This window comes from Bubalus bubalis, chromosome 11 (assembly GCF_019923935.1).
Source record: "Bubalus bubalis isolate 160015118507 breed Murrah chromosome 11, NDDB_SH_1, whole genome shotgun sequence".
NCBI lineage: Eukaryota > Metazoa > Chordata > Mammalia > Artiodactyla > Bovidae > Bubalus > Bubalus bubalis.
Window position 1 is genome coordinate 29,470,870 of NC_059167.1, and position 27,998 is coordinate 29,498,867.

At 35.1% G+C, this 27,998-nt stretch overlaps 1 protein-coding gene and 1 long non-coding RNA gene across 5 annotated transcripts in view; one reads left to right on the forward strand and one right to left on the reverse strand.

The window, feature by feature from the left end:
• The first annotated feature begins 62 nt into the window (after positions 1–62).
• LOC123328010 lies at positions 63–27,991 on the forward strand. Its single transcript, XR_006542704.1, has 2 exons — positions 63–280; positions 25,918–27,991. It is a non-coding gene; the product is annotated as an uncharacterized LOC123328010 (long non-coding RNA).
• HIF1A (hypoxia inducible factor 1 subunit alpha) overlaps positions 2,825–27,998 on the reverse strand; it is a 44,254-nt gene continuing 19,080 nt past the window's right edge. Inside the window, exons 2-16 of one of the 4 annotated variants that reach the window (XM_025295403.2) lie at positions 25,947–26,137; positions 25,429–25,574; positions 25,257–25,341; positions 20,723–20,800; positions 20,479–20,591; positions 19,700–19,902; positions 14,111–14,217; positions 12,837–12,984; positions 11,111–11,331; positions 10,269–10,555; positions 8,731–8,853; positions 8,160–8,584; positions 5,313–5,421; positions 4,633–4,759; positions 2,825–4,148 (exon numbers count right to left, since the gene is read on the reverse strand). In XM_025295403.2, coding sequence (XP_025151188.1) covers positions 3,997–4,148; positions 4,633–4,759; positions 5,313–5,421; positions 8,160–8,584; positions 8,731–8,853; positions 10,269–10,555; positions 11,111–11,331; positions 12,837–12,984; positions 14,111–14,217; positions 19,700–19,902; positions 20,479–20,591; positions 20,723–20,800; positions 25,257–25,341; positions 25,429–25,574; positions 25,947–26,137 — 2,515 coding nt within the window. In that variant the 3' untranslated portion in view covers positions 2,825–3,996. Of the gene's footprint in view, positions 4,149–4,632; positions 4,760–5,312; positions 5,422–8,159; positions 8,585–8,730; positions 8,854–10,268; positions 10,556–11,110; positions 11,332–12,836; positions 12,985–14,110; positions 14,218–19,699; positions 19,903–20,478; positions 20,592–20,722; positions 20,801–21,249; positions 21,293–25,256; positions 25,342–25,428; positions 25,575–25,946; positions 26,138–27,998 lie in introns of those variants that run through there. The other 3 variants (XM_025295405.2, XM_025295406.2, XM_044924892.1) reach the window with 3 other exon arrangements.

Here is a 27,998-nt window from a genome sequence, read left to right on the forward strand (position 1 = left end):
GCCTGCAGGGCGGCGGGCGGGGTTTGGGGAAGTTTCTTTGGGCGGCTCACGTTTCACATCCTTATCGTGTAGGCTCTAGGGCGCTAGAAACAGAAGGGGTAGCCGGTCCCTTCCGCATCCTAGCTGTTTTCCCCGCTGAGGGTCTGATCACTGCCGCTCTCAGGCACCTGTCTTTCCTCTCCGTCCGGGAATGGAGCCAAGAAAAGGGAATAAAAGAAATTAAATAGTACAAGGAGATCGGGTGTCTGAGCAGCGTCTTGGATAAAACCTTCCACTACAGGTAAGAATAAAAATTATGTCCAAACCTCGGAAAGGTGTGAACACAACAAAGCTCCAGAAGGTGTTCATAGGAGGTAGTGGTAAAGTGTGGCTTTTGTCTTACAAGGAGACTATTTTATTTCAGATCCTACAGATTGAACTAATTGTCTGTAAAATGATCTGGGACAACAGGTTCAGCGCTATTTAAAGGGATGAAATACGAGCGAAGTGGTTAGTAACAGACTTAAAAAAACACCCGAGTAACATTTTTCTCTTTACACTTTTGTTGGTTTTAGCTAACATGTTTGCAAAGGTTTTATTTAATCAAACCCTGTTAAATTTTTTTTTGTATTCGTTGCAACTTGTTTTTGACGTTGCTACATTAGAAATGTCAACTTTTAGAATGCTTAGGTTTCAGCAAACCCTGTAACTTTAAGTTCATTTTTTTTTTTGTATTTTAAAGATTGTGAGAAATCCAAATTTAGAAATGGTAGTTGTGAGGTTAACACAAGCTTAAAGAAAACAAATGTGTCTAGCATGCCTTTAAATCAAATAGCGCTGACAAAACTATACCATATATTCATGTGGCCTTTTATAGTTTATCACTGTGCTTTTCATAAACCACCTCATTTACCTGTGAGTTAATGTCACCATAAGCAGACACCTGAATCTCTAGTTCAAACTCAAAACTCACTAAATAGCACCAGAACACTTTTATTCATTTCCATTTGTCTTGCCATTCCTCTCACAGAACATCCCCTCGATGTCCTCTGTGATTGCATTACCACCCTCAGTTCCCTACATCCCTATTGCTTTCTATTGACATTTGCCATTTAAACAGTTAATTGGGACAGGGGTAGGGTTTTACTGGACTGGCTAGCACTCCACCAGCTCAGAGGCTCTGAATCTTAGGCTACCTCTCCAAGACTTTTGTCATCTACAAAATGAAATACAGGTCCTAATTCATAGGGTTTTTTGGAAGATTGTGAGATAACATGCAAAAAGCTTAGCACAGAGTACTAACAGACATTAGGTTAATTTTAACTCTTAATCTAAAACTTGTACACAGCAGTGGTAGAATCTCTGTGGAACTCTTTCAGTTTCAAAGTGAACAGTGAAACTTAGAACAAATGAACAAAATACACCAAACTCCTTTGCCATACTTTCTTCAGATGTGAAAATGACACTATGGTCGTTCAGTCACATCAGCATCAGAAAAGGGGAAACTGTAGCCATGCATAAGGAAGGGAGACATTACAGGTCTATCTATGGTTGCTGGGGTAGGGCTGTACTGGATGAAGACATTATAAAGACATTTGTGATGGTCTCAAAGAGGCTGGTACACTGCTGGAGGAAGGACTGGTTCTGCTATAAAAAACAGCTTCAAGCACTCCAGGGGGCTTGTTTTCTGAATGAGAGGGGTGGATACTTGTTTTCTTCCAGCTGCTCTGTCCTTTAAAAGTGGCTTTCTCATCTAAACCCTTGCTCCCAAAAGTCATTTTCCTACTCTTGGTCATTACAGATCTGACCATTACTAATACTTGAAAATGATAAACTTCTAGATTTCAGCTTAATTTGCTACCAAAATGAGAATTTTTTAATTTCAACTGGGAATATTAAGCAACTACTTTATTCTAAAATACCACCTCCAGTACTATCTGTAATTAAATTCAGAAGCACTTTGGATCATAGTATTTACAGTGAAATATGAGTCTTAGTAAACATTTGTTCCCAAACTTTCATGTAATTGTAATCACATTTTCTTCATTCTAAAATTAAAAACAGACACTTAAGGTCTGTGGCTTAATTTTATTCAGGTTGTTCCTGTAACCTCAGTATACTGGGCCTAAGGCTCTGTATGTATTTAATTTATCCATAAAAATAATCTGTTGTTACTTTTAGGAGAAAGGATTCACTGTTTGTTATATCTTTTTGTGCTGAGTTTTAAAATTTTAAGTGAGAATGTATTACTTTTACAATTAAAAAAATGCTATTTTTAAAATGGAAAATGAATATAAAACTATTAAAGAATTTTAAAACATACAGTATCAACGCAGAAACAAAGCAAGGTTTTTCTAGTTTCATGTTAAGAGTCAGAAGACCTAAGTTTAAATCTTTGGTCTGCCATTTATTACCCTTAAGGCTTGGACAAATCCTTTATCACTCAAGGTCTAAATAGCTTCATCTGTGAGTGAAAATAGATTGGAAATCTTACAAGGAACTTCTAACCCCTACAAAATTATGTAACTATAATGTTAAGGATTTGTTTCATTCATCCCATTCATATTAAACATTAAAATTTTGTTTTACTTTAATAAATTAAAGGTCCATAAATTCATAAATGACAGTTTTCTAAAAGCATATTTTTTACAATGGAATATTATGGTTTGTTATTATTTAACATTACAGTTAGGGACACAGTATAAATTAAAGTGATGGCAATAGGGTAAATGTAGAAATAGCAAGAATAATGTAATATAAAATACTTAAACTGTCAGTAAACAATTTTATGAGTTGGATGTGTTGAAACAAATATTATTTTAACATAAAAGCTGGTCAAAGTGGGCCTGGTCCACAGAAGATGTTTATTTGATGTAACAAAACAATACAGTTAGTGTTAGAAGATCCAACCACAAAGAGCAAAAGGAATGAAAAATTTGTACAATGCACATAGAAAAACAAGATGTTTACTGTGACAACTATATATTTCTAAAATAATGCTTCTAAAATTACTCAATTATTGAAATCTATATGAAAACAGAAGGATGTTAATAGCGACAAAGTGCATAAAACCAAACATCAAATTTTGAGCAAATTAACATTACTAGGCAATTTTGCTAACAAAGCATGATTTTTTTTGTTGTTCACAATCTGCTCAAAATACCTTTATACCAACAGGGTGGGCAGAACATTTAGGTTTAATATCAATTACACAATATTAGCTTAAACTTCCACAACTACAGATAGGGTATTGTCTTCTTTTGAGCTGGCAAAGTGACTACAGAAACATCAAATCATTTCTCTGAATTGAGAATTTTATCCAAATAAATGCCACATACCTTCCAGATATATGTATATCTTTCTATATCATGTAAATGGCTTTACCCATTTAAATAATAAATCATACAAGCATTTAAGAATCATTATTATATGATTAACAATGTCATGTTCCAGGTTTAATAATTTCATAGGCCAAAAAAAATTTCTTCTTAAAAACTAGTTTTATAAATGCAGAATATATTGCATGAGTAACTGCTGGTATTTTTTTAAGAAAATATATTGTGCAATTGCGGCTACCATGTACTGCTGGCAAATCATTATTATTTATGTAAAATGTGAAAAACTGAGTAAAAATTTTTTAAACTCATCATGATGAAAGGTTACAGCCTTCTTAAAAAAATTATATTGGCATCTTATTAAAAATAATTCGATAAGGGACAAACTCCCTAGCCCAAAATAAATAAATAAAAAGGTGCATTTTAAAAATGATGCTACTGCAATGCAATGGTTTAAATACCGAAGAGCTACGAAAATGTGCTGTGTGTGATCTGGCGTTAAAGAACATACTAAAAAAGAGCATTAATGTAAATTAAGTAGAAAGGGGATCAAAATTGAACTAACCGAGTTTGTGCAGTATTTGTAGCCAGGCTTCTAAAATTAGATATAGAAAATATAAATAGACTGCTTTAGGTAATGAGCCACCAGTGTCCAAAAAAAGGAATGAGATTATGAAAAAGCTCAGTTAACTTGATCCAAAGCTCTGAGTAATTCTTCACCCTGCAGTAGGTTTCTGCTGCCTTGTATAGGAGCATTAACTTCACAATCATAACTGGTCAGCTGTGGTAGTCCACTCTCATCCATTGATTGCCCCAGCAGTCTACATGCTAAATCTGAAAAACAAAGAGATATATATCTAAGTATTCATTCATCTAATCAATGAATATTATTAAACAGCAACTATACACTAGGTATTGGGGAAAATAAGGCCAGTTAGCTCTAGAAGGGTTTTTAGTCTGTTAGGCAAAACTACAATTATGTAATCAAGAAAGTGCAAACAAGCATTACTGGTGCTATGTCACAACTGTTTAAAAGGACCTTGAAGGCACAGAGGAGTGATTTAAACCAATTTAGAAAAAGGCATTAAAATATACAAGTTTCAGCTTCTATTCATTATTGATAGCACACAGACACAGATCAAAGAAGATAATTCAGAGTTCCATCTGGAAACTATTAGTGATCAAATAAAATGCAACCTTACTTTTTAATCCTGGTAAGGAATGGAAATCACTCTCACTTGGAGTAAAGCTCCTAAATAAAAGTTTCATATACTTTAATTCTCTTTGTGATATTTAATGGAAGAAAGAGTAAACTAACCAGAGGGTATTAAAATAATTGTCTTTTGCTCCATTCCATTTTGTTCACTAGATTTGCATCCTTTTACACGTTTCCAAGAAAGTGATGTGGTAGTTGCACGATCATCTGGTTGCTGTAATAATGTTCCCTGAAAACAGTAAAATTATTTCAATTTTACTATGTTGAATTTTTTTTTTAAATCACGGACTTTGAAATCAGTATAAATTTGCTAACAATACATAGGCAAGATTCTTAAAGACTGCTCTCAGTTATTTAAATTCTATTTTTTAATACTGCTGTGATGAATTCATTTGCCACTCATATGACAACTATGTAAAAATGCTTTCCAGTTAATTTGGTCTGAAAATATTGGTATGGGTTATACTAGCACTGACTGTGTTCTGTGGGTAAGAAGGGAAAGTAACCAAAAGGGAAGAGAAAGAGACTTGGTAGTGATGGTGTGGAATGAGGGGAGAACTATACTTGCTCTAAATACATCTCTAGTGTTTGGAATTTTTTGAGACTGTATTCTTTAAATGTTTGTACTTTTAAGAAAGAACATGTACAAAGTGAAAGAAACCAATGTGTAACTTCTGAGAATGTACCATTATTATTTGGAAGATATAAAGAGTTACCTATATATCTAACTCAGAAATAGTACATCAGCTAGAATAGAAAAGCAAACATGCTGTCACACTTACAATTCCTACTGCTTGAAAAAGTGAACCATCATGTTCAATTTTTCGCTTTCTCTGAGCATTCTGCAAAGCTAGTATCTTTGGATTTAGTTCTTCCTCAGGAGCAGTAGTTCTGCAAACAATTTTTTAATAAAAAATATGGTTGTTTTATTTATTTTAAAAATATCCCGTTAGCTTTTTAAACAAAATATATTATGCCTATTTTCCAACATTAAGGGATATATAATGTTATACATAAGAGTTTTCCTGATTATACTAAAGTTTATTGCCCTAAAAGTCAAAGCTTATTTTTTAAAACAAAATTTCCTAAACTATTCATTACCCTATTTATAAAACAGAAGTGAACAGAACTAAATTGATGTTAAAGAGTTAAATATTGGCCTTTCATTCCACCTAATACATACATATTCTTGGGACTACTGTAATACAAGATCAGTTTCACATTCGAATAATGCTTTCACTATTTATAAAACATTGTATCTTCATTAGTTCATTTTAGCTTTGCTCTAGTCCCCAAGATAATACACGTATATAATACATATTTTATAAATGAAAAAATTGAGGCCTGTTAGGTAACTTGCTCTGTTCCTAATTAGCTGCAAATATGGAAGCACACTGTAGGTCTCCTAATACCCACTCTCCTTCCCAGTGATCTTCTCACTAAGCTGTTTTGCCCTCAGTATTGATCTGGTTATCAAACTTGAACTATCTGCAACTAAAATTAATAGTAAACAGTAAAGAACTGTTTTATGTGTCAAGTACATCAATTTTGTTATATGTTTTGTCTTTTCAAGAACCAGCTCCCTACCCCGAACCCCAACATAATGATAATAGATCCTTGCTCTGTTCATCTAGTTGAGAATGGCGTATGGGTAAGTGAGGTACTACTATAACTGCTCTCCTACATGCAGTCTTGTTTTGTATTTTTAAAAAATTCTATAAAACCTTCAATATATATAGACAGGCATATTTTAATTTTTATATACATGTTATCTTTATTAAGGATAACTCAGTCTATCATGTAAATATCATCTTAGAGTAGTACTTTTAATAGTTTATTTTCGATCTTTAAAACTTCAAGTTGTCTGGTTTGATACAGCACTTTGATTTTTTCAAATTACCAAGAGAGGTAGTAAAGAAAAAGCTTCCATATAGTTCTGAAAGGTAAATTCGTTTCTTAAAGTGTTTAGTGCATACTGTATTGGAACTAATGTAAAAAAAAAAAAAAATTGTTAATTTGACTAGATGTTTGTTGGACTTTGGTTTTCTTATTTAGAAAACTGAAAAATCTCATCTCTGTAACTATAAATTACAGATCATTGCTAATTCTGTTGCTAAGTTCATTCTTTTCTTCATCCAATAACCATTTATAAAGCAAGTACTCCATGTTAGGTACTGAGTTAAATATTAGTAACACTGTCATTGCCCAGAGGAGCTCCAAAGTTGGTTGGTGATACAGTAGAAAAGTAATGTAGAATACTTCTTTGTTAAGTTGCAAGATCTTTTCCAAGTTCTGGGAAAAGGTCTCTACTAGCATTCTAGGTCAAAGTAGTGATGCAGGGCAGGAGAAAAAGCCATAAGCTCTGGCTATGGCAGTGCTTTTTCCTATTGCTATTAACATCTCAGTCTAGGCACTGTGGAGAAGCAATCGTTTCTGTCCCCACACACTGCCCCACTGACTCGTTTTCTCTGACTATAGCCTCAAATTTAAAATACATCAAATCCTATTGCAAATCATACACCAAAATTATAACTTAAAATTTTAGTGGTGTCCATATGTTTGCTCAAATTAACTCCATAGAAGCAATGTCATAAAACATGCTTAGATTCCTATTGTACCTCTTAAAAACCTATTTTAATACTTAGGGACTTCCCTGGTGGTCTAAGAGTTAAGACTGTGCACACCCAATGGATGTATTTATCAATATATCCATTTCCAACTCTATGGGTTTGATCTCTAGGTCCCACATGCTGCAACCAACGCCTAGTACAAACCACCCTCCAAAAACCAACCTATATAATCTATGATATAGCTAGTGTTCTATAAATGAAAAACAAAATGCAATAGTTATAATATGGTTATATATGACTACATAGTTATCTACTATATATATATGTGTGTGTATAAATACAGCTGCAACTATACATCCAAAAGTTTTAAATGCTTATTAAGTATCTGTATTGAATGCTGAGGACTGAAGACCATCAAGTTCAATTTGGAATGGAGAATTATTAATACCCTTAAGTTGGAATGGCTTCCCTGGTGGCTCAGATAGTAAAGAATCTGCCTGCAATGCAGGAGACCTGGGTTTGGTCCCTGGTTGGGAGATCCCCTGGAGAAGGAAATGGCTATCCACTCTAGTATTCTTGTCTGGAGAATTCCATGGACAGAGGAGCCTGGTGGGCTCCAGTCCATGGGGTTGGAAAGAGTTGGATACAACTGGGCAACTAACACACATACTTAAGTTGGGATGTGTGTTATCTTTTCTTCAGGTAAGCTTAAAAAGAGCTCCGAGAGGATAGTTAACTAGTCTGATTTAAGCAATTGCAAGAAACTGGGCCAGCTTTTATACCTTTATAGAACTTACTGGCTGGATTTTATTTTTAGAGGTATTAGAAGACCCTCCTACTCCTACACTTAGATAAGTGATGTGACTATAAAGTAATACACAAGCTAATTTAGAAACAATTTTTTGAGTGCTTGTTTTAAGTTCAGAATTCGTATGTCAATTTTATGTTCGTTGAAGTATAAATATGAAAAAGTTTGCTATCTTTAAAAATAATTTACCATCATACACATTTCCTTAAGAATAATGACCAAACTATAAGTTTAATGTTACATATAAGTACCTTTGACTCAAAGCGACAGATAACACATTAGGGCTTCTTGGATGAGATTTTTCTGTCTGTTCTATGACTCCTTTTCCTGCTCTGTTGGGTGAGGCTGTCCGACTTCCAGTATCACTATATGGTGACGTTGTGGCACAAGGAGGTTCTTTAGGTACGTGGGGAGGAGATGGAAATGCAATCAGTATTTTAATGTCTTCCATACCATCTTTTGTCACTGTTTTCAATTCATCACTGGTGGCTGTGGTAGTGACGGTGGCTATGGGAGGTTCTTGCATTTGAGTGGGCTGGAATACTGTATTTGTGCTTGCACTCTGAGGACTTGTAGAACTGTTTTCCAGTGGTGACAACTGATCGAAGGAACGTAACTGGAAGTCATCATCCATTGGGATATAAGGAGCTAACATCTCCAAGTCTAAATCAGTGTCCTTTAAAATAAGATACATGAGTTTTTACAATGGCCATACCTTATGAAGCAAAAACAAGTTAAACCCACAGCCACTTGAGAATAAAAATTAATAAATTTTAATAGAAAATATATATAATAATATATATAATAAACAAGTTTATATACCTGAGTGGAAAATGGATTCTTTGCTTCTGTATCTTCAGCAAAAAGTTTCTCTACCAATTCCAACTTGAATTCATTGACCATATCACTATCCACATCAAAACAATATTCACTGGGACTGTTAGGCTGTAAAAAGAATTAATATATTTTACTTTTCTCTGAGGAAGCTTGCATAAATGTTTTGCTAGTTGTTAGAATTTGCAAACCTGATCTCAGAGAATACACAACAGAACTCTTCTCTTCTATCAAATTATCTAACTAGTGAGAAATTAAATTTTTGAACTTACACTTATAATTTTGTCAGTATAATCATTTCTAACTGTACATAACATCATTTATAAAATTAAAAGATGTGTTTATCTGCTTATTCTAAAGAATAAAACTCACCTAATAGTTCAACTCCCAAGGGTACCTAGCTGGCCAATAACTAGATGATACACTCACTGGAATCTAGCTGTGTACTGAGGCCACGTTGCTATAGTGATCTACCTAAAAATCGCACAGCAAATCTGGGGACTGGAGTAGGGACAGGGCTGCAGACTGAAGTTCTTTACTTGTATTTCCCTTAATGAATGTAGTACTAGTTTAGTTTTCAGCAAGAATTCTAACCAAAAAACAATAGCTGTATATTCTAAGCATAAACTTTTGCCTTCCTCATCTTAACATTTTTGTTAGATTTATTTTGGTTGGATTAGAAACAAAATGACTCCAACATTTTTGTGCTAGACAAAACTGAGCCCCCAGAGAACAGACACATTCTCTGAAAGGCTATGACATGTCAGATCTCCTACTTTTAGCTTGCCAGTTTGAATGAATAAATATTTAATGTAAAATAATGTATCATTTGTAAAGGCTTACTTGAGCCTCATTTATCAACTCATAATACTCAAATATGAGTTACTAGTCCCCATCCATGAGCATGTTTTTAGACATAAGAAGCTCTGAAATCAAGTATGTCTAGATTGGGATATAGAGCCCTATTTGATACCTTCAGTCTTGGCCCAGCTAGCCCTTAAAGATTGTTTTTATTCTGTATATGAGAAAACTAATATCAAGACAGAACTTAAATTTAATATTAAGTTTTTACCCTGGGTAAGACTTGGTATTTTCATATAATACTTACACAGAATGTCAATACAGTGATGGAAATTGTACTAAACTGGGCAAAGCCCTTTGCTACTAGATAATTCTCCAACTCAAAGGGTAATATGAATGGGCTTGGAGCAATCATAAGCACACAGTATTGTCCTCTGTGGATGTCTAAATTCAAGACTTTTATTGTCCTGCTGATATATTAAATACACAGAGGAGCAATGTATGTTTTACCTTTTGCCTTATGTTAAGGCATCTCCTTCCCACATTCCTGTTTTTGAGCCTGAAACATGAGACTGAGGTCAAAGGTAGGCATAGCTTTTGCAGTAATTTTAAAAGTGCTAAAAGTCACATAAACAAAACTATGACACGTGGTTCAAATTTACAAATACATCCCCAAACATTAAAATCTATAAGTTATTCTTTTCTAATTATATTATGACACCTACCTCAGGTGAACTTTGTCTGGTGCTTCCATCAGAAGGACTAGCTGGCTGATCTTGAATCTGGGGCATGGTAAAAGAAAGTTCCAGTGACTCTGGATTTGGTTCTAACTTTAATGCAACTTCTTGGTTGAGTGCAGGGTCAGCACTACTTCTAAGTGGCTTTGGAGTTTCAGAGGCAGGTAATGGAGACATCGCCAAATTTATATTCTGCAATTTCTCATTAGATGAGGGGAGCATTACATCGTTATACAATGGAACTTCCTCAAGTTGTTGGTCATCAGTCTCTGTGTCTGTAGGGGAAAAATCAATTTAAAGATTACCTAGATTTTAACATATACAGAAATTTATGTCCCCTCTTACAAAAGGTTTGTCTAGTTGACTTAAGTTACAAAAATGTTACCAAATTTTACTTAATCTAAAAGTCTGCAGATACTATGGTATAACTGTAAGTCTGAGTTATCCTACCAATCCACTACTGACAACTTCTGTAATCTATATAGCATAAAAACCCCTGCATTCCAACCTTCTCATACCTTTTATTCATTAAAGTTTAACCTAGTTTGAAATTAGTTTTCTTTTTCAATATGTGATATTATGGTACAACTCCTTATTTATTCTTTAGCTCAACTTATGGCTGCTGCATATAGCTGCCCACTTGTGCAGAAAACATGGCAGCAGGGTGCAGAAAGAGAGCAGCTGAGAGCAGTCAGAAGCAGGAAGGAGAGACGCCCTAAAGACACTGAAGCACCATCTCCAAATCACAGGGCCCTAGGCCACAATGTCCAAATGATTATCAACAACAAATGGTAAAGTTTAGGCAATTAACAAAATAACTAAAGACCCACCATTGCTGCCAAAATCTAAAGATATGATTGTGTCTCCAGCAGCTGGGGCCAGCAAAGTTAAAGCATCAGGCTCCTTCTTAAGTTTATCAAAGAGACTGCTTGTATCTTCTGATTCAACTTTGGTGAATAGCTGAGTCATTTTCATGTCTGAAGATTCAACTGGTTTGAGAACACATTCTGTTTGTTGAAGGGAGAAAATCAAGTCGTGCTGAATAATACCACTGTTAAAAAAGAGAGATTAGTAATTCTTAAATGACCACTTGACACAATGTTGGAGGAGAAGGACTCTGAAATGTCTTTCAAAAAAATTCAAAATTCTGCTTTATGGAATGATGCCTTAAAACATCTCTCATGCCTACCTGGTCATGTTCAGGGTTTAAAATCCCAATATGAAATTAAGACCTATTAAAATTCACAATACAAGATAATTCAAAAATTTGATTAATTTCAATTAAGAAACTTTAGCTATCCCTTTGAGAAGATTGGTGGTGACAAAGAAATATAATAGTCAAGTACATGTAGGACAATAAACAGATCTTTTGTGCCCAATGGAATGAAATTAACACAGAACTCTTGGACACTAATATATGAAGCATGATCTAAGGATGGTCCTAGAATATTAAGATATAAATGACAAAGGTCCTTTCGCAGAGGGGCACTGTTTTTTCCTTGGTTGTAAGAAAATGATCTGTGATACCACCTACAGGATAGAGTTGAAGAGGGATGATGAACAACAGCTCCATCTTCATGTTTCGCTTAATTTTGTTGTTGTTTAGTTGCCAAGTCATGTCCGACCCTTTTGCAACCCAATGGACTGTACTCCAACAGGTTCCTCTATCCATGGGATTTCCCAGAAAAGAATCCTGGAGTGGATTGCCATTTCCTTTTCCAGGGGATGTTCCTGACCCAGGGATCAAACTAGGGTCTCCTGCATCCACAAGCAGATTCTTTACCACTGAACCACTGCTGCTTTAATCAACAACCTTTAAGTGTTTACTAAATGAACTGAGGATTCAAACTTCAAAATATCTAACCCTTGCTTTAGGCAGTGTAAAACCCAATGTGAAAGTAGTGTGCAAACAATTAAAATACAAAGTGGTAATTGCTAAAATGGAGGAGGTTTGTGTCACAGAGGTCAACAAGCTGAAATTTGATAGCCACAATATTCACAAGCTAGTCCACTAAGAGTTCATGAATACACAAGAGTCATGTGTCCCATCATACAGCCTTTTATAGTAATCTCACAAATAATTTCACTTAATCCTCATTTTAACCTTTTGAGGTAAGTTTTATCATCTCTCCTAAATGGATGAAATTCAGAGAAATGAGATTTCCCTAAGTCATGGAATTAATGAGGGACAAAGCTATGACACAAACCTAACTATTCCAGGGCCAGAATTCTTTTTATAAAAATAATATAGTTGCCTTGAGATAATTTATGATGATAGCTGTATGACTAGAACAAACTAATCCATCAGAGATGTGGTCTTTTTTTCAAGGTCTTTTTTTAAATGGGAGTAGAAAGGATGGGGATGACTAGCTACTGATGGTAATTAGTGGAATCAGTGAAAGATAGCTGGCTTAGAAACTCAGAATACTGAAAACGGTAATTGGGTAGAAACGTGAAAATAAAATTGAGTTATCATTTATAATCTTTTCTATAAAAGAAAAGAGCATTCAAAGACTTACTGCTTGCTGCCCCCAAATATTTATTTTCCAAGCTTACCTCACAACATAATTGACACATACAATGCACTGGGGCTGAGAGTTCTTAGTGTTATATATGACAGTTGCTTGAGTTTCTATCCAGACATATCCACCTCTTTTGGCAAGCATTCTGTACTGCCCTGTTGTGACTTGTCCTTTAGTAAACACTAGGAGTGAAAAGGAAAAAAGTGTCATGTAGAGAAAATAACTTTAAATTTTCAGTTGAATGAATAAATGCAGAATGTTGATCACTGTTTTAGAAAAAGAGAAATGTTTAATCAGTTGTAACTGTTTAAATTAAGAAACAGTGAAAACACCCCAGGATAGCTGAAAAAGTACCTATTCCATTCTTCTAATCCCCCAAATACACTCCTTTCTTGCCAACCTTCACTTTAAATAAGATGAAAGCCAGGAATGAAGGACAGCAGTGACTAAAACTCCTTTAACAACTTACATGTTGAACATATCAGAAATATTAAAGAATGAATAACTAATTCTACTGAGAACATTCAAGAAAGTGGCACTGCTACCAGTTCCTTAAATTCCTGCTATAGTTTCCAGAGAAGCAAAGATGCTTCAAATAGTTGTGCTAGCATATTTGAATTTCAATTGGTATCATGCTAAAGTCTTCTGGCAATGTAGGCAATCTTAATTATTGATTTGGAAGAAGTACTAGATAAACATGATGATGTTATCATTGAGTATTGAGACCCTGATGCAGACTTAGGCCCATTCTATAGTTCAAGGCTAATCATGCTAACTCAGTGACATTCAGGCATCCCCAATCACATTGGGAAGTCATATTTAGGGACAGATTAAACAGGCCAGGGAGAAATTCCAAAGTTTTACTTATCACACAGTCTTCAAATAACATTCATATGAGTAAAACTGAGAATTACATCTATGTCAAGGCTACTTATTTCTACTAACTGTGCATGATGTTGATCATATTCACATTCATTAATCCATTGAACAGTTATTTTCTGAGTGCGTTCTTTGTGTTAACTGTTCTTAATACTTAGCCATGAGTTCTGAAAATGATGCTATAATAGTCTATATTTTTTTGTCTTTGTAAAATGCCAGGGTAGTTTCATATATTATCAAATGATTCTGCTTTAACTGGTATTAGTTATAACAAATATGAAACAAAGATTTAATGATCTAGATTACTTAAGAAGAGGTTTATTCAAATGTTTGGTCTAGGAATATTGGGTTAATTTTAACCAAAAAGTCAGATATACAACCAAACAGTAGAAATTGCAACAGTTAAATAATTAGAATGTCTATACTTACTATCATGATGAGTTTTGGTCAGATGGTCAGAGTCCAAGGCATGATAATATTCATAAATTGAGCGGCCCAAAAGTTCTTCTGGCTCATATCCCATCAATTCTGTAATTCTGTTAAGTAAAAAATATAAGTAAGAATAAAACTGACATAAACTAACTAATGAATAAAATTTTGCTTCTTCAGAGTATCTGATATGCATTAATCTTATGGATAATTGAATTTTCAAAAATAAAGAGCATTCTTCTTTGTTTGAATAAACTTATACCTCACCTTTAGTAACTCTACAGATACTAAATGCAGCACCATGCATTCCTTTAAGCTCCAAGGGTTCACACTACTGCTTAACCCTTATATCTCCTTCACCTCAACTTGTTACCTACTTTTATCATATTTTATTGTACATACTTTTGGTAATAAGGCAATAAATTAATATAATAGTTATGAAGGACTGCTAAATTAAATGATAAAAGCTGATAAAAGCTTCAAAGGCAGTTAATGATATTTAATTTAAAATATAGACTAAACCCATAACATTATTTTTACCATAAAACCAGATTCTTTTTGTGTGTATACGTATAAAATCAGATTCTTTATGTGACAGTTCTCCTAGGCAAGGCTTCACACCTTGGGGGATCAATATCTATGATGAAATTTTAATATGGGAACTAAATAAATTCTTATTATGTTGGTTTGGGAAGATGCTCTTGTACTTACTTTTTGAAATTACAAAAAATTATAGAAATTCATCTTAGATGAAACAGTGATATCAAACTGAAAATGAACTAGAAAGTAATTCAGTTACCCATTGTGTTCCTTAGCAGTTCAGTCTGGACACAGACTATATTTTATGCATCTCTCTAACCATAGTCTGAAATGGAACCTATTTCATGAGAAATAGTATCATGCTAACACAAATAGTCTCTCCTCTTCTGGGAGCAAAAGATGAGTTAAGTTCTTTGATTTCTCAGGCTTTAGAATTCAAAGGACTTTCTAACTGAGGTTCAAGTAAAAGTTATGTAATATACTGTATACAAAAGTATAAAAAACCAACTAACTCTAGAAAACACACAGGGGAGGTATCTTTATCCTAAGAAATGTATAAAAGTAATACTGTTTGTTGTCACACCTTAAGGAAAGATCTGCCATAGTTTATTCCAAAATAAATAAATAGATAAATAGCTTATTTGTAAAAAAAAAAAAAACCTCAACCTTGGACTGCAAGGAGATCCAACCAGTCCATCCTAAAGGAGATCAGACCTGAATATTCATCAGAAGGACTGATGCTGAAGCCGAAACTTCAATACTTTGGTCACCTGATGCGAAGAACTGACTCATTTGAAAAGACCCTGATACTGGGAAAGATTGAGGGTAGGAGGAGAAGGGGACGACAGAGGATGAGATAGCTGGATGGCATCACCAACCCAATGGACATGAGTTTGAGTAAACTCCAAAAGTTGGCAATGGACAGGGAGGCCTGGTGTGCTGCAGTCCATGGGGTCGCAAGGAGTCGGACACGACTGAGCAACTGAACTGAAAGCAAACTAAGCCAAAATCCAAAATTGTTTATTAAGGGCTATCTCTAAACACATCAACACTAGGTGGCAGCATTACAAGGAAAGCTTAAAAAAAAAAAAAAAAATCACAACAGTCCTAATTATGCTTTAATAGTGAAGTCGCTCAGTTGTGTCCGACTCTTTGGGATCCCATGAACTGTAGCCTACCAGGCTCCTCTGTCCATGGGATTTTCCAGGCAAGAGTACTGGAGTGGGTTGCCATTTCCTTCTCCAGGGGATCTTCCTGACCCAGGGGTTGAACCCAGGACTCCCACATTGCAGGCAGACGCTTTACCATCTGAGCCACCAATATAATTTTAATTGGTCTTATATGGGTTATATATTTTTAAAAATTCTCATGGAATTAAAATTTTTTCATTATTTAAACCTTAATATTTTCTCATATGTGCCTGGCATTGTTCTAGATATGAAAATGCAAAGGCAAAAAAAACTCAACCTATGGTGAATTTTCTGGTGCACTTAACCATACTACTTAAGAAATTATGTGGCAGGTGCAGTGATAGTAATACTGCAGGAATCAGAGGAACCACCCCTGTCCATGATAAGGAATCATGGGGATGAGGGACAGCTTCTTATAGGAGACTTATGAGTTGGTATAGAAGACAGTCAAAGAGAGAATAAATTATTTGGGGAAGAAAGTACACTAAAAGCAAAGACAGAGAAAAGAAAATGCTTGACATTGTACAGGCAGGCTAGTGGGGAGGTGAGGCTGCAGAAGTAGGCAGGAAAATCAGATTAATGAGAGCTTTTGGCTTCCCTAGTGGCTCAGACGGTAAAGCGTCTGTCTGCAACACAGGAGACCCAGGTTCAATCCCTAGGTTGGGAAGATTCCCTGGAGAAGGAAATGGCAGCCCACTCCAGTATTCTTGCCTGGAAAATCCCATGATCGCAGAGCCTGGTAGGCTACTGTCCATGGGGTCGCAAAGAGTCAGACACGACTGAGCGACTTCACTTTCATTTTTGTATATCATGTTGAGGAGCTTTGATTTAATCAGATGTCAATCAGTGCTCAATCTGAGTTGAGGTACCTCTATCACTAAGGGACAAAGGATGTCAAAATATAACAACATGGTTTCCTAGAAGGTCAATTTTATTCATATTTGAGGGAGAAAGGTAAAGTTAATTTAACGTTAGCTTTTTGTACCCAAAGGGGGAGGAGTGATCAGGAAAATTTAACCAAAAAGTGTTTTTAATGGACTATAAACCTATAATCTAAACCAACTATGCAGTACACAATTCATTTGTTCTAAGTATTATGGGGCAGGAACTATTTAATATTAAGCTTCATTTCTACCTCAATACGTTATTGTGCCACAAACATAGTAGCTACTCAAATGTCTGAATGATTACAAATGGAAATTAGTACAATAAATAATGGTTATTTGTGGGATATTTTGGATGTAAGAAGTCTGATATGTTAGAATTCCTCAATAATGAGCAAAATTTTTTCCACATTGGTTCTTAATGGGTATAGCTGTGAGAAGTTCTAGAAAGCAAATTTTTCCAAAATTTTTTCCATGTTGGTTCTTAATGGGTATAGCTGTGAGAAGTTCTAAAAAGAGTAACCAGAAAACATCTATCTCCTGGTCAGACTCAAAATCTTACTTGGTTGGTCTCTAAGCAAGCTGCTTTTAGCTCTCTATCACGACCATTTTGCTAACTTTCTGATATAACCAGAAGGGCAATGTCACTCCCTTTCATTATCATTCTAACTCCATCACTTTCCTTTCTTCCCAACCCACCCCTATACTTAATATATTGAGTTCAAAAACATAAAAATAGTTTCTAAAGAAGGATGGGCATATCTGTTCTATCATGCACTGATATAAATACTGGCACCAAACACCATAAAATATCTCTTAGCATTTCTGTCTTCATTTTTCTTAAAGTTAACCCCAGTGGTGAAGCAGTCACTATGTGCACTAGGCACTCAACGAACTCTTATAATCTTTACCACAGCCTTCTGAAGCATGACCCTATTTGGAGAAGGAAATGGCAACCCACTCCAGTACTCTTGCCTGGAAAATCCCATGGACAGAGGAGGCTGGTGGGCTACAGTCCATGGGGTTGCAAAGAGTCAGACATGACTGAGCGACTTCCCTTTCTTTTCTTTCTTTCTTATTTAACAGATAAGGAAGATGAGATTTAAAACAGCTAAGTTCTAACACCCAGGCTGCACTATAGGTACCAGGACTACAAGCCAGGATTGAATCAAGAATGATGTGATTCCAAAGCCAGTGCTTTGTCATATTTTCCCGCCCAGTAGGATAGGGCTGAAAATCAATTTTCTTGTATAATGTTCAATTTTAAGATAATACAAATACATGTATTATACTGTGACAAACTGATGCTCAAAGAAAAGTAGAAATGTGTCTAAGATCATCTGGATATAGGCAGCAAAGTCAGCATTTAGTAGTCTAGTTACAAAACCTATGCCTTCAGCCACTATGTTACAGTTTTACAGTAAAAAATGGGACAAGCAAGCAAATAATTACAAAACAGAAAAAAGGCTATGACAGACCACATATAAGGAACAGTAGTTTTTTTAAGTTTGTGTTTGGAGTTAAGAAAACTATCACTGTACTAAGACAACAAAATAGCATGTGGAGTTCTCTGGAAGTAGGATATTAAGGGCCACATCAGAAGGGTCTTCCCATCCTCCTGATTAATTTGGGGAAATCAGGAACGTCCGTGGTAGTCCAATGGTAAAGAATTCACCATCCAAAGCAGGGGACACGGGTTTGATCCCTGGTCACATCCCACATGCCACAGCCTGTGGCCTACATACCACAACTAGAGAAGGCCGTGCACCACAACAAAGGCCTAGCACAGTCAAAAATAAAAGTCTCCTCAAAAAAAAAAAAAAAAAAAAAAAATTGGGGGGAGAAGTCAGCAGGGGCCAGATCATAAATATCTTTCCTTGCCATGCTAAGAAGTTTAGATTTATTAAAGAGGTCTATTTTTCTTTCAGCTTTTCAAAACGCATGTCTTCTTTTGATAAATAAAAATCTCCTACCCTTCTAATATTTTTTATAAACAAAAGTTCGTGTATGAAGATGAAAGGAAGCAATGAGGCATTTTCACAAGATGTGATCTGATTTTCACATTAGGAAGTTCACTTCTTGGAAACCTGGATGAATTAAAAGGGCACAAATCTGTTGGCAGAGATGCAGTTAGGAGACTTAATGGCAACAGTTCAAGCCAAAGGTAATAATGAGCTGAAGAACTCAATGGCAGGAAAGCAAGAGTGGAAGGAGGGAATGGAGGAGACATACATAGTAAATCTATTAAGATTTTGAAACAGAATGTAGATCAGTGAGCAAAAGAAAAGTTAAGGATGACTTTCCAATTTTTGCTGGAGTTATATGTCTACACTGGTATATTAATCATGACAGGTATTGTAAGAGGAAAAACTGTTTCTGAAGTTGTTTTGGGATAGGAGTGGTTCAATCAGGTATGGAAATATTTAGTTTATAATACAGAAGAATATGTATCTAGATAAAAATATCAAATTGGCAATTAAACAGAAATAGTTATGGATAGAAATCTACAAAACAGCGCCATCAACAAGGATAAAGCTGCTCAGGAAAAATATGTAGGATGAGGAGATGACCAAAGGCTTTCCTTTCTAGTCCACAACCAGAAGTAATCCTTCCTCAAATTATGTATTGTATGTCTCTGAAATATATATATATTTTTTCTTTAAATAAATTAGAATACCTAAAGGAAAAAAACCTCATCTTAATAATCACCGGATAGCACCTGCTAGAGTAAGTATGCATGGTACACAGTAAATGTTCAATAAATGTGGTTGAATTAATCTGTCAAGTTAATTTTACGAAATTCTAGGATGTATGATTGTATTCAACTTAAGTGGAAGGAAGCCTGCACACCACAACTAGAGAACTAGATTTATTAAAGAGGTCTATTTTTCTTCCAGCTTTCAGTCTTCACTATAGTCAACAGTTAAAACAATTTTGTGGACTAATTAAAAATTTCAAGTTATATTTTCACTTACCTTTCATCACAATAAGAAAATTTCATATCCAGACTGTGACGACTGAGAAAAGTCTTGCTGTCTAAAGGAATTTCAATATTTGATGGATGAGGAATGGGTTCACAAATCAGCACCAAGCATGTCATCGGTGGTTTCTTATACCCACACTGAGATTGGTTACTGTTGGTATCGTATACATGAATATGGCCTGTGCAGTGAAGTACCTGAGTATGAAGAAAAACAAAGCAGTTTTATAAAAAAAACTTATGCTAGTAAAAAACAAAACGCAGAGACAGTTGAGTCTGACATGGCAAGTAAGCTTTGATAAAATTTCCTATCATTAGTAGATCACTATATTTTTGAAAATCAGTGTTTTTCTCTACACTACCACCCATGACCTACTCTTCAGGTACCTTAAGATTAGTCTTTGGAAAAATTTCCCTTCATACAAATCTGAGCTTGTTTTTCATTTATCTGGCCACTATACCTGTTTGATGGTTATTTCTTGCTCTGATGATGATGTTTCAAAACTGAGCAAAGAAATGATACAACAATAAATAAAATATTAATGTGTATCAAGATTCAAACACTGGGTAGTTGGCAAAGCCAAATGTGCACATAACTTAAGTTCATGCCTCTTAACTGATGAATTACTAAACTTTTTTGGATATCAAATCTATAAACACAAAGGAACAATAAGTTTTCCCTCACAGTTCTAATGCTGTCTTAATACTAGTAATGTCAAGATGCATTAATTTATCTAGAAATCAGCTGCATTCACAGATCATTTTTATACTTACTTTCCATGTTGCAGATTTTATGTTCATAGTTCTCCCCCGGCTAGTTAGGGTACACTTCATTCTGAGAAAAAAGCTCCGCTGTGTATTTTGCTCTTTACCCTTTTTCACAAGGCCTAATGAAAACATGAAATAAAATTTAAAAACATAATTAAATACACAAATTTGTTACAGCAGAAGTAGCACAGTGCCCAGTACCTAGGTGCTATTCAATGGAAAATCTCAATATGAGAACAATGCGTCACACCTGCTTTGCTCACTCCAATACATCCAAGGGATTTAATGCACTTGTAGTAAGTAACGGGTTCACAATAGCAGTGATTCCCTGAGATGGCGAGATGAGAATAACACTTAATCATTGCACATTCAAGCCAGTAGAGTTGGTCAGATTACAAAGAAATATAAACATGGTATGAATTTGCTCCCTAACTGTGTTATCAGTGCATAAAGCACACCCCCGCCCCCAAAAAAAGAACTTAAGCAAACTCCTCCAAACTTTTACTAGATGTGTTAGCTCAATTTATAACATTCTGTATATTTATAGAACTTTTAAAATATAAAATTTCTTTTTAATACCAAATAACATTTTTATATATCTGATTTTTCTAAAATCTTCCTGTAAAGCAAGGAGGAAATTATCTCTACTTTGTTACTAGGGGGAAAAAAACATATTGAATGATTTTTCAAAGCAAAGTTAGAATTAAACAACCTGAAGTGTATTTACTCCCATTCTAAGCCTCAATAACTAATAAAATGAGATTACACTCAACTAACAAAGAGCAACTTGATTTCCTCTCTTCATTGATCAGTCTGATTCAAGCCAAGTACTTCATTCAAATATTTATTATTCAGGATCTGGACTGGATATCTCAGGCAGTATAAAGATGAACAAGACACAATGCCTGTCTTGAAGAAGTTAAAAATTGAGTAGATATAGTGAGGTCAGTGACAATAACACAATGTAAAGTAAATGCTCAAGACTTACAAGAACACTTTATAAAAGTACAAAGAGAGATCAAGAGATAACTTTAAGTCAAGGGGAAATCAAAAAGTCCTTCTCAGAAAAAGAGACATTAGAATTTCAGTAAGTAGAGATGAGTAACAACATTTGGGCAGAAGGAAGAGTGAAAAATATAGAGGTGAGAAAAAACATCACACATTTGGGGAACAGTGTGCATAATTCAGTTTGACTCTAATATAAAGTACATACAGAAGAGTAATCAAAATTAGAAGGGATGGTTAGGGCTATAACTAGAGAGGGCCATGGGTGTCACAATTACATCAGTCTTAAATATACAACAAATGCAGCTTCCCCAAAATTTTGAGTTGGGAAGCAAAATAGCAACCTAAGGAACATTAATATAGCAGCAATATATGTGTGTTAGAATATAATGATGGTAACGGGGGGCTGAGCAGCAGGCAGTAGAAGTGAAAAAAAGGGTGACAAAAGACAAATAAAGAGGTAGAATCTATAAAAACTTGGAAGATTAATGGAAATAAGGGAAAAGAGAACTTAAAAAAAAGATCTGGAGATTTTAAGGCTAGTATATTGAAAGAGTCAAGTCAAAAAGAATACATTTAAATTTAGGCTTGCATAGCTAGAAATACTGGACTCTGGAGAAAGAAGAGTTCTAGTTCATACTCAGAATTATGGAACATAGGCAAGTTGGGACAGTCTTGGTGCTGATACAAGTGATTCAGGTTTACTTAAATAGGACTGAATTTGCCCTCCCTAGAAGCAACTGAAAGTGAATGTTAAAAAGATGGGACAAGAATGATAATGGCCTTGGTGATGGAATAGGAGTGTGTGTATGGGGTGGGTTGGGGCGGGGGGAGAGGGGCAGGGAAAGGGTCCTTGTGGTAGCAGCAGAGATCCACATGTAAAGTCTCTAAGGTATTTTCAGTCCTTCATAATCTAAACTTGAATTAGACTGCCCGATGGAAACCTAAAGCGTTTCAACTGGGACATGAAGATAAATTTAACACTAAGGTAAGTGAAAACTACTAGCATTTTCTTAATAAAAAATTTTTTAAACAACTAAGTTTTCAGCTCTATAAAAATAAATACTTTACAATAATTTAATGAACTCTAAATTCTATTTAGAATTTAAATGAAATAGGACTATGCTGTATAAGCATACCATAGGCTCTTAGTGTATCATTAAAATGTACTGTACTGTAGCAGCCCTACTTTGCTAAAAGTGAAAATCTGCATCTTTGTTTCCCAACAAAATATCAGAAATTCACTAACCACCATTAGGAATTATTTTTTTAAGTTCATAATTAAATCACAAATCTATTACAATAAGAGTAGTACATGTGCTTTAACAAAAGCATTTGGTTAAAAACATACATCTAAGCTCTAATAAGTAGACTAGATCTGATTTAGAATAATGCATTAACATCATCACCAAACCAAAATAAGACTTCCAAATATCTATGCATTTATAGTCTAGACCAAGGGAAGCAATAAGTTGCCAATACAACGTCAAAGTAGAAACACTAGAAATATTAAACTCATCAACAATCCACTTAAGTCTTTGCTCAGAGTATATTTACTCCTCCTTTACACAAAATTCTAAAAAGTATGCAGTTGCTTTTCCAAGTTCACAGTAAATACACAACATGAAATTAAAAGAAGAGGGCTCCAAGGTAAGAAATGGCAGTAGGAACATATTGAGAGTTGGCGAACATGGAAAGAGCTCTAAAGTACTAAGGAGTATGGACTTGAACCACTCTACCTTAGTTTAATCCTCACTGTGGTAACCAAATAATCTTTGGCAAGTTACTCAGTAACTCTGTAACTCAGTTTCCTTCGTAGAATAGAAATTTTAACTTCATAGGGTTTTTAAAGGAGTAAAAGCACACACAAAAAAATGCAGAAAACAGTGTCCTGGCACAGATAATCTCTAAATAAAAGTTAACTTTGAGTAGAAATGAGATGAGGTTAAAATGAAAACCATAAAAAAAGACTGACAATAATCAATGAGGTTTAATGTAGAAACAAACAAACATACTTAAATGGGAGACCTACAAAGAACAACTGCAGAGCACAGTGACAAATTTTCAGTGTGGTAACTTTGAGTCGTGAAAGAAAGATCAAATTATGATCCATATACTCTGCTTAAGGCACAGTTATGAAAAGACTTTATTTGCTAAGATTTGTAATGCACAAAGTACTTTTTTCCCAAGTCTTGGAACATTTGATTATTTTTAACAATTCATTCCTAAAAGTTAAAGGTCCTAGTAGGTCTTTTTTAAAGAGATGGGAATACCAGATCATCTTACCTGTCTCCTGAGAAACCTGTATGCAGATCAAGAAGCAAGTTAGAACCTTACATGGAAGAACTGACTGGTTCAAAATTGGGAAAGGAATACCTCAAGGCTGTATATTGTCACCCTATTTATTTAACTTATATGCAGAGTACATCATGTGAAATGCCAGGCTTGATGAATCACAAACTGGAATCAAGACTGCTGGGAGAAATACCAACAACCTCAGATACGTAGATGATACCACTCTAATGGCAGAAAGTGAAGAAGAACTAAAGAGAGTCTTGATGAGGGTGAAAGAGGAAAATGAAAAGGCTGGCTTAAAAACTCAACATTCTAAAAATTAAGATCATGGCATCCAGACCCATCACTTCATGGCAAATAGAAGGGGAAAAGGTGGAAACAGTGACTGATTTTCTCTTCTTGGGCTGCAAAATCACTGTGGACAATAACTGCAGGCGTGAAATTAGAAGATGCCTGTTTCTTGGAAGGAAAGCTATGACAAACTTACACAGCATATTAAAAAGCAAAGACATCACTTTGTCGACCAAAGTCCATATAGTCAAAGCTATGGTTTTTCCAGTAGTCATGTAAAGATGTGCGAGTTGGACCATAAAGAAGACTGAGTGTCGAAGAATTGATGCTTTTGAACTGTCGTGCTGGAGAAGATTCTTGAGAGTCTCTTGGACAGCAAGGAGGTCAAGCCAGTCAATCCTAAAGGAAATCAACCCTGAATATTCACTGGAAGAACTAATGCTGAAGCTCCAATACTTTGGCCACCCGATGCGAAGAGCATACTCATTGGAAAAGACTGTGATGTTGGAAAGGATAGAAGGCAGGAGGAGAAGGGGACAACAGAGAATAAGATGGTTGGATGGCATCACTGACTCAATGGACACAAGTTGGAGCAAACTCAGGGAGATAGTGAGAGACAATCTGGAGTGCTGCAATCCATAGGGTCACAAAGAGTTGGACACGACTTAGCAACGCAACAACAACAACAAAAAACGCAAGGGCATCCGTAATATAATACTTCGTAACTGAACTATATAGTCTTCAATTATTATGAACAATCTAAGGGGTCAAATTAGCAGTTATGTTTTAAAATTTGGTGAACTTTTTCTTGGGCATTCAGAAGCTTGAACCCAAACTGGCACCTTAACTTTAATATTAAACTATGTAAAATCCTATTATTTGTATGACTGACTTCCTTGCCTTAATGTTACTTGGTCCTGATTTTTATTTATTTTTCCATTTTATTTTATCAAGTCTTATATCTCTATAATTATTTACAGAATTAGATGGGCTTTTTTCAAAACGTAGGTATTTTTATGAAATTCCTAAAAAATAGAATAACAGATATAACAAAGAACAGTAACATTTTATTAAGCATGAAATGAAGTTTTGCCTTAGGTTAGTACAATAGCAAAATTTTAAGATTAGTGATAGTATCCAATCAAGTAAAATCACCTGTCATAATAAATCAAACAAAAAACTTTTCTTCTCACCATTTCTGTGTGTAAGCATTTCTCTCATTTCCTCATGGTCACATGGATGAGTAAAATCAAACACACTGTGTCCAGTTAGTTCAAACTGTAAAAATAAAAACATTTAAAAAGTTAGATCTATAACAAAATCATAAACACATACAGAACAGCTCTTAATATGTGGGCATTTTACCTGAGTTAATCCCATGTATTTGTTCACATTATCAGAAATGTAAATCATGTCACCATCATCTGTGAGAACCATAACAAAACCATCCAAGGCTTTCAAATAAAAGCAATTCATCTGTGCCTTCATTTCATCTTCAATATCCAAATCACCTAAAAAAGGCACAAGAAGAAAAAATGGTTAAAATTTTATACTTAAATGATAGGAACAGAGACTAAATTTAGATTTGCCAGCTGCTTTTCATGATTATTTAAAGTAATGAAGCAAGGCAAACCACTGAAAAGAGAAGGGTCATGTCATTAAAAGTAAGATAAATATAGGTAGGTAGGTAAGTATGGCAAGAGTAAAAGAGGGGGAGGGAGGCCAATATCTTAACATTCTTGACTGAAGCTTTAAAAGCAGGTAATAAAAAGGATATCATGTTATGTTAAAGAAGTGAGAGTATGACCACCTTCTAAAAGTAATTTCCAATTACTTTTGATTTCTAATTTTTAGACCTATCATGTCCTTGTAAAACAACTCACCAGCATCCAGAAGTTTCCTCACACGCAAATAGCTGATGGTAAGCCTCATAACAGAAGCCTTATCAAGATGCGAGCTTACATTATGGGGGAGTGGCAACTGATGAGCAAGCTCATAAAAAACTTCAGACTCTTTACTTCGACGAGATCTGGCTGCATCTCTAGACTTCTCTTTTCGACGTTCAGAACTTATCCTATTTAACCAAAAAGGAGCAGGAGAGGAAAAAAAGACAAATTTAAACGTCAGTTTGCCGTTGCTTGAATAAAATTCATTTTACATTTTTCTGTTTACCACGAAAAGATTAGAAGATGCCACATAACTATATAAAGATTTATCCTACTACATAAATGTATTTTTACAAGACAGCTATACAATTTTTTGGATTACTGTAGACAAAAGGAACTCTCACATGAAGTCCAAAATAAAGCTCTTCATCTCTCCAAACCAAGTGTTTCCTCCCTGGCACATCAAATTGGAGAGGATGTTTTTGATTTGGCCAAAACCTTACAAGTAGCCTGTATATCTAAAGCTGTACTTTCACAGCCATTCACAAGTAGTCTTAGAGCTTTCTTACTTTCTCCCCTACCACACGAGCAATACAGACTATAAGCTATAGGAATTTACATTAGCATCTATAATCAGCTACTGTTTTCAGGTTGCTTACTCCCTTAGCAGTCCCTTATCTTTACTGATACAAAAGGTACCATCCCTTAGCAGTCCCTTATCTTTACTGATACAAAAGGTACCAAATAAATGCAGGGGTATGGAAAAAAAAAAAGATGTGGCACAATACTAAAAATTTAAGAGAACAGGCCAAGAAAGATTACTGGTGAAGATGCATGCATGTGTGCTCAGTCGTGTCCGACCCTTTGTGACCCCATGGACTGTAGCCCATCAGGCTCCTCTGACCATGGGATTTTTCCAGGCAAGAATATTGGAGTGAGTTGCCATTTCCTTCTCCACGGGATCTTCCTGATCCAGGAATCAAACTTGAGTCTCCTGCATTGGCAGGTGGATTCTTTACCACTGAGCCACCTGGGAAACCCAAGAAAATTACTGAGGATGTCAATATAATTATGTATCTTTAGGCAACTCTTCCAAGAATAAAACCAGTTAGAAAGATTTTCTTAAGTCATCCAAGCAGAACCATCTTTCTTTGCGTCACTGTAGCATTATCTATTCCTCCTGACCCAGCTGAAGGTAGACAAGGCTAACCTGTTTCTGGCCTTAGCTGCTTCTTTAGTAGCTATTGTTTATTAATACCTACTACATGTCAAATATTATCCTGTACTACTTCTCTCAAAACAATCTGTAAATAGATTAAATATTATCCCTATTTTATATATTAGGAATCTGGGATTCATTAGGTTAAAAATAGCCATGCTGTAGCAGACAGGATTTGAATGTAGGTGTTTTCTTATTTACGTCTCTGCTCTTCCACAAGGCTTTATCTTCTTAATGCTGAATGTGGCTTCTACCTCAAATAGCTGCTCTCCTATGACCCTCAACCTAATCCAATTAAGTCAATTATTTATTAAATGTTGAAAATAACCATTATCATTTACTAAGCACTGAGCAGTATGTTAAGGATCTTCCCAGCATTATTTCAGTTAATCTTCCTTATATTCTACGAACTAAGTATATAATTGCTTCCAGGTAAATCTCTTCACCCTCCAGCCATCTGCAAAGCTACAAAGATTCAATCACAGAAGTAACATTCCCCAAAACAAGCAAGGTCCTCCTTCTCAGAGTATGCTCCTGTTAAGCTGTATAATAAAAAGTGAAATTCTAGCATCTGCCTTGTGACAACAGTGGTGATAGAGCTTTAGCACTTGCTCAAGTTTGTGTGCTCATCTGACTTTTATACTTTCATAAGGCATGTGAATATTTGCTATTATTAGTAAGTGAACTTTGATGCAAAAAGTTCAATTCAAGCATCTAGATCAATTTAACTTGAGTATCTCGAGATTGAAGGTGAGCTATTAAAAATACTACTACTTATAACTTGGTATTTGTGAATCAGGATTATCTCAATGCTGTAGAATTTTTTAAAA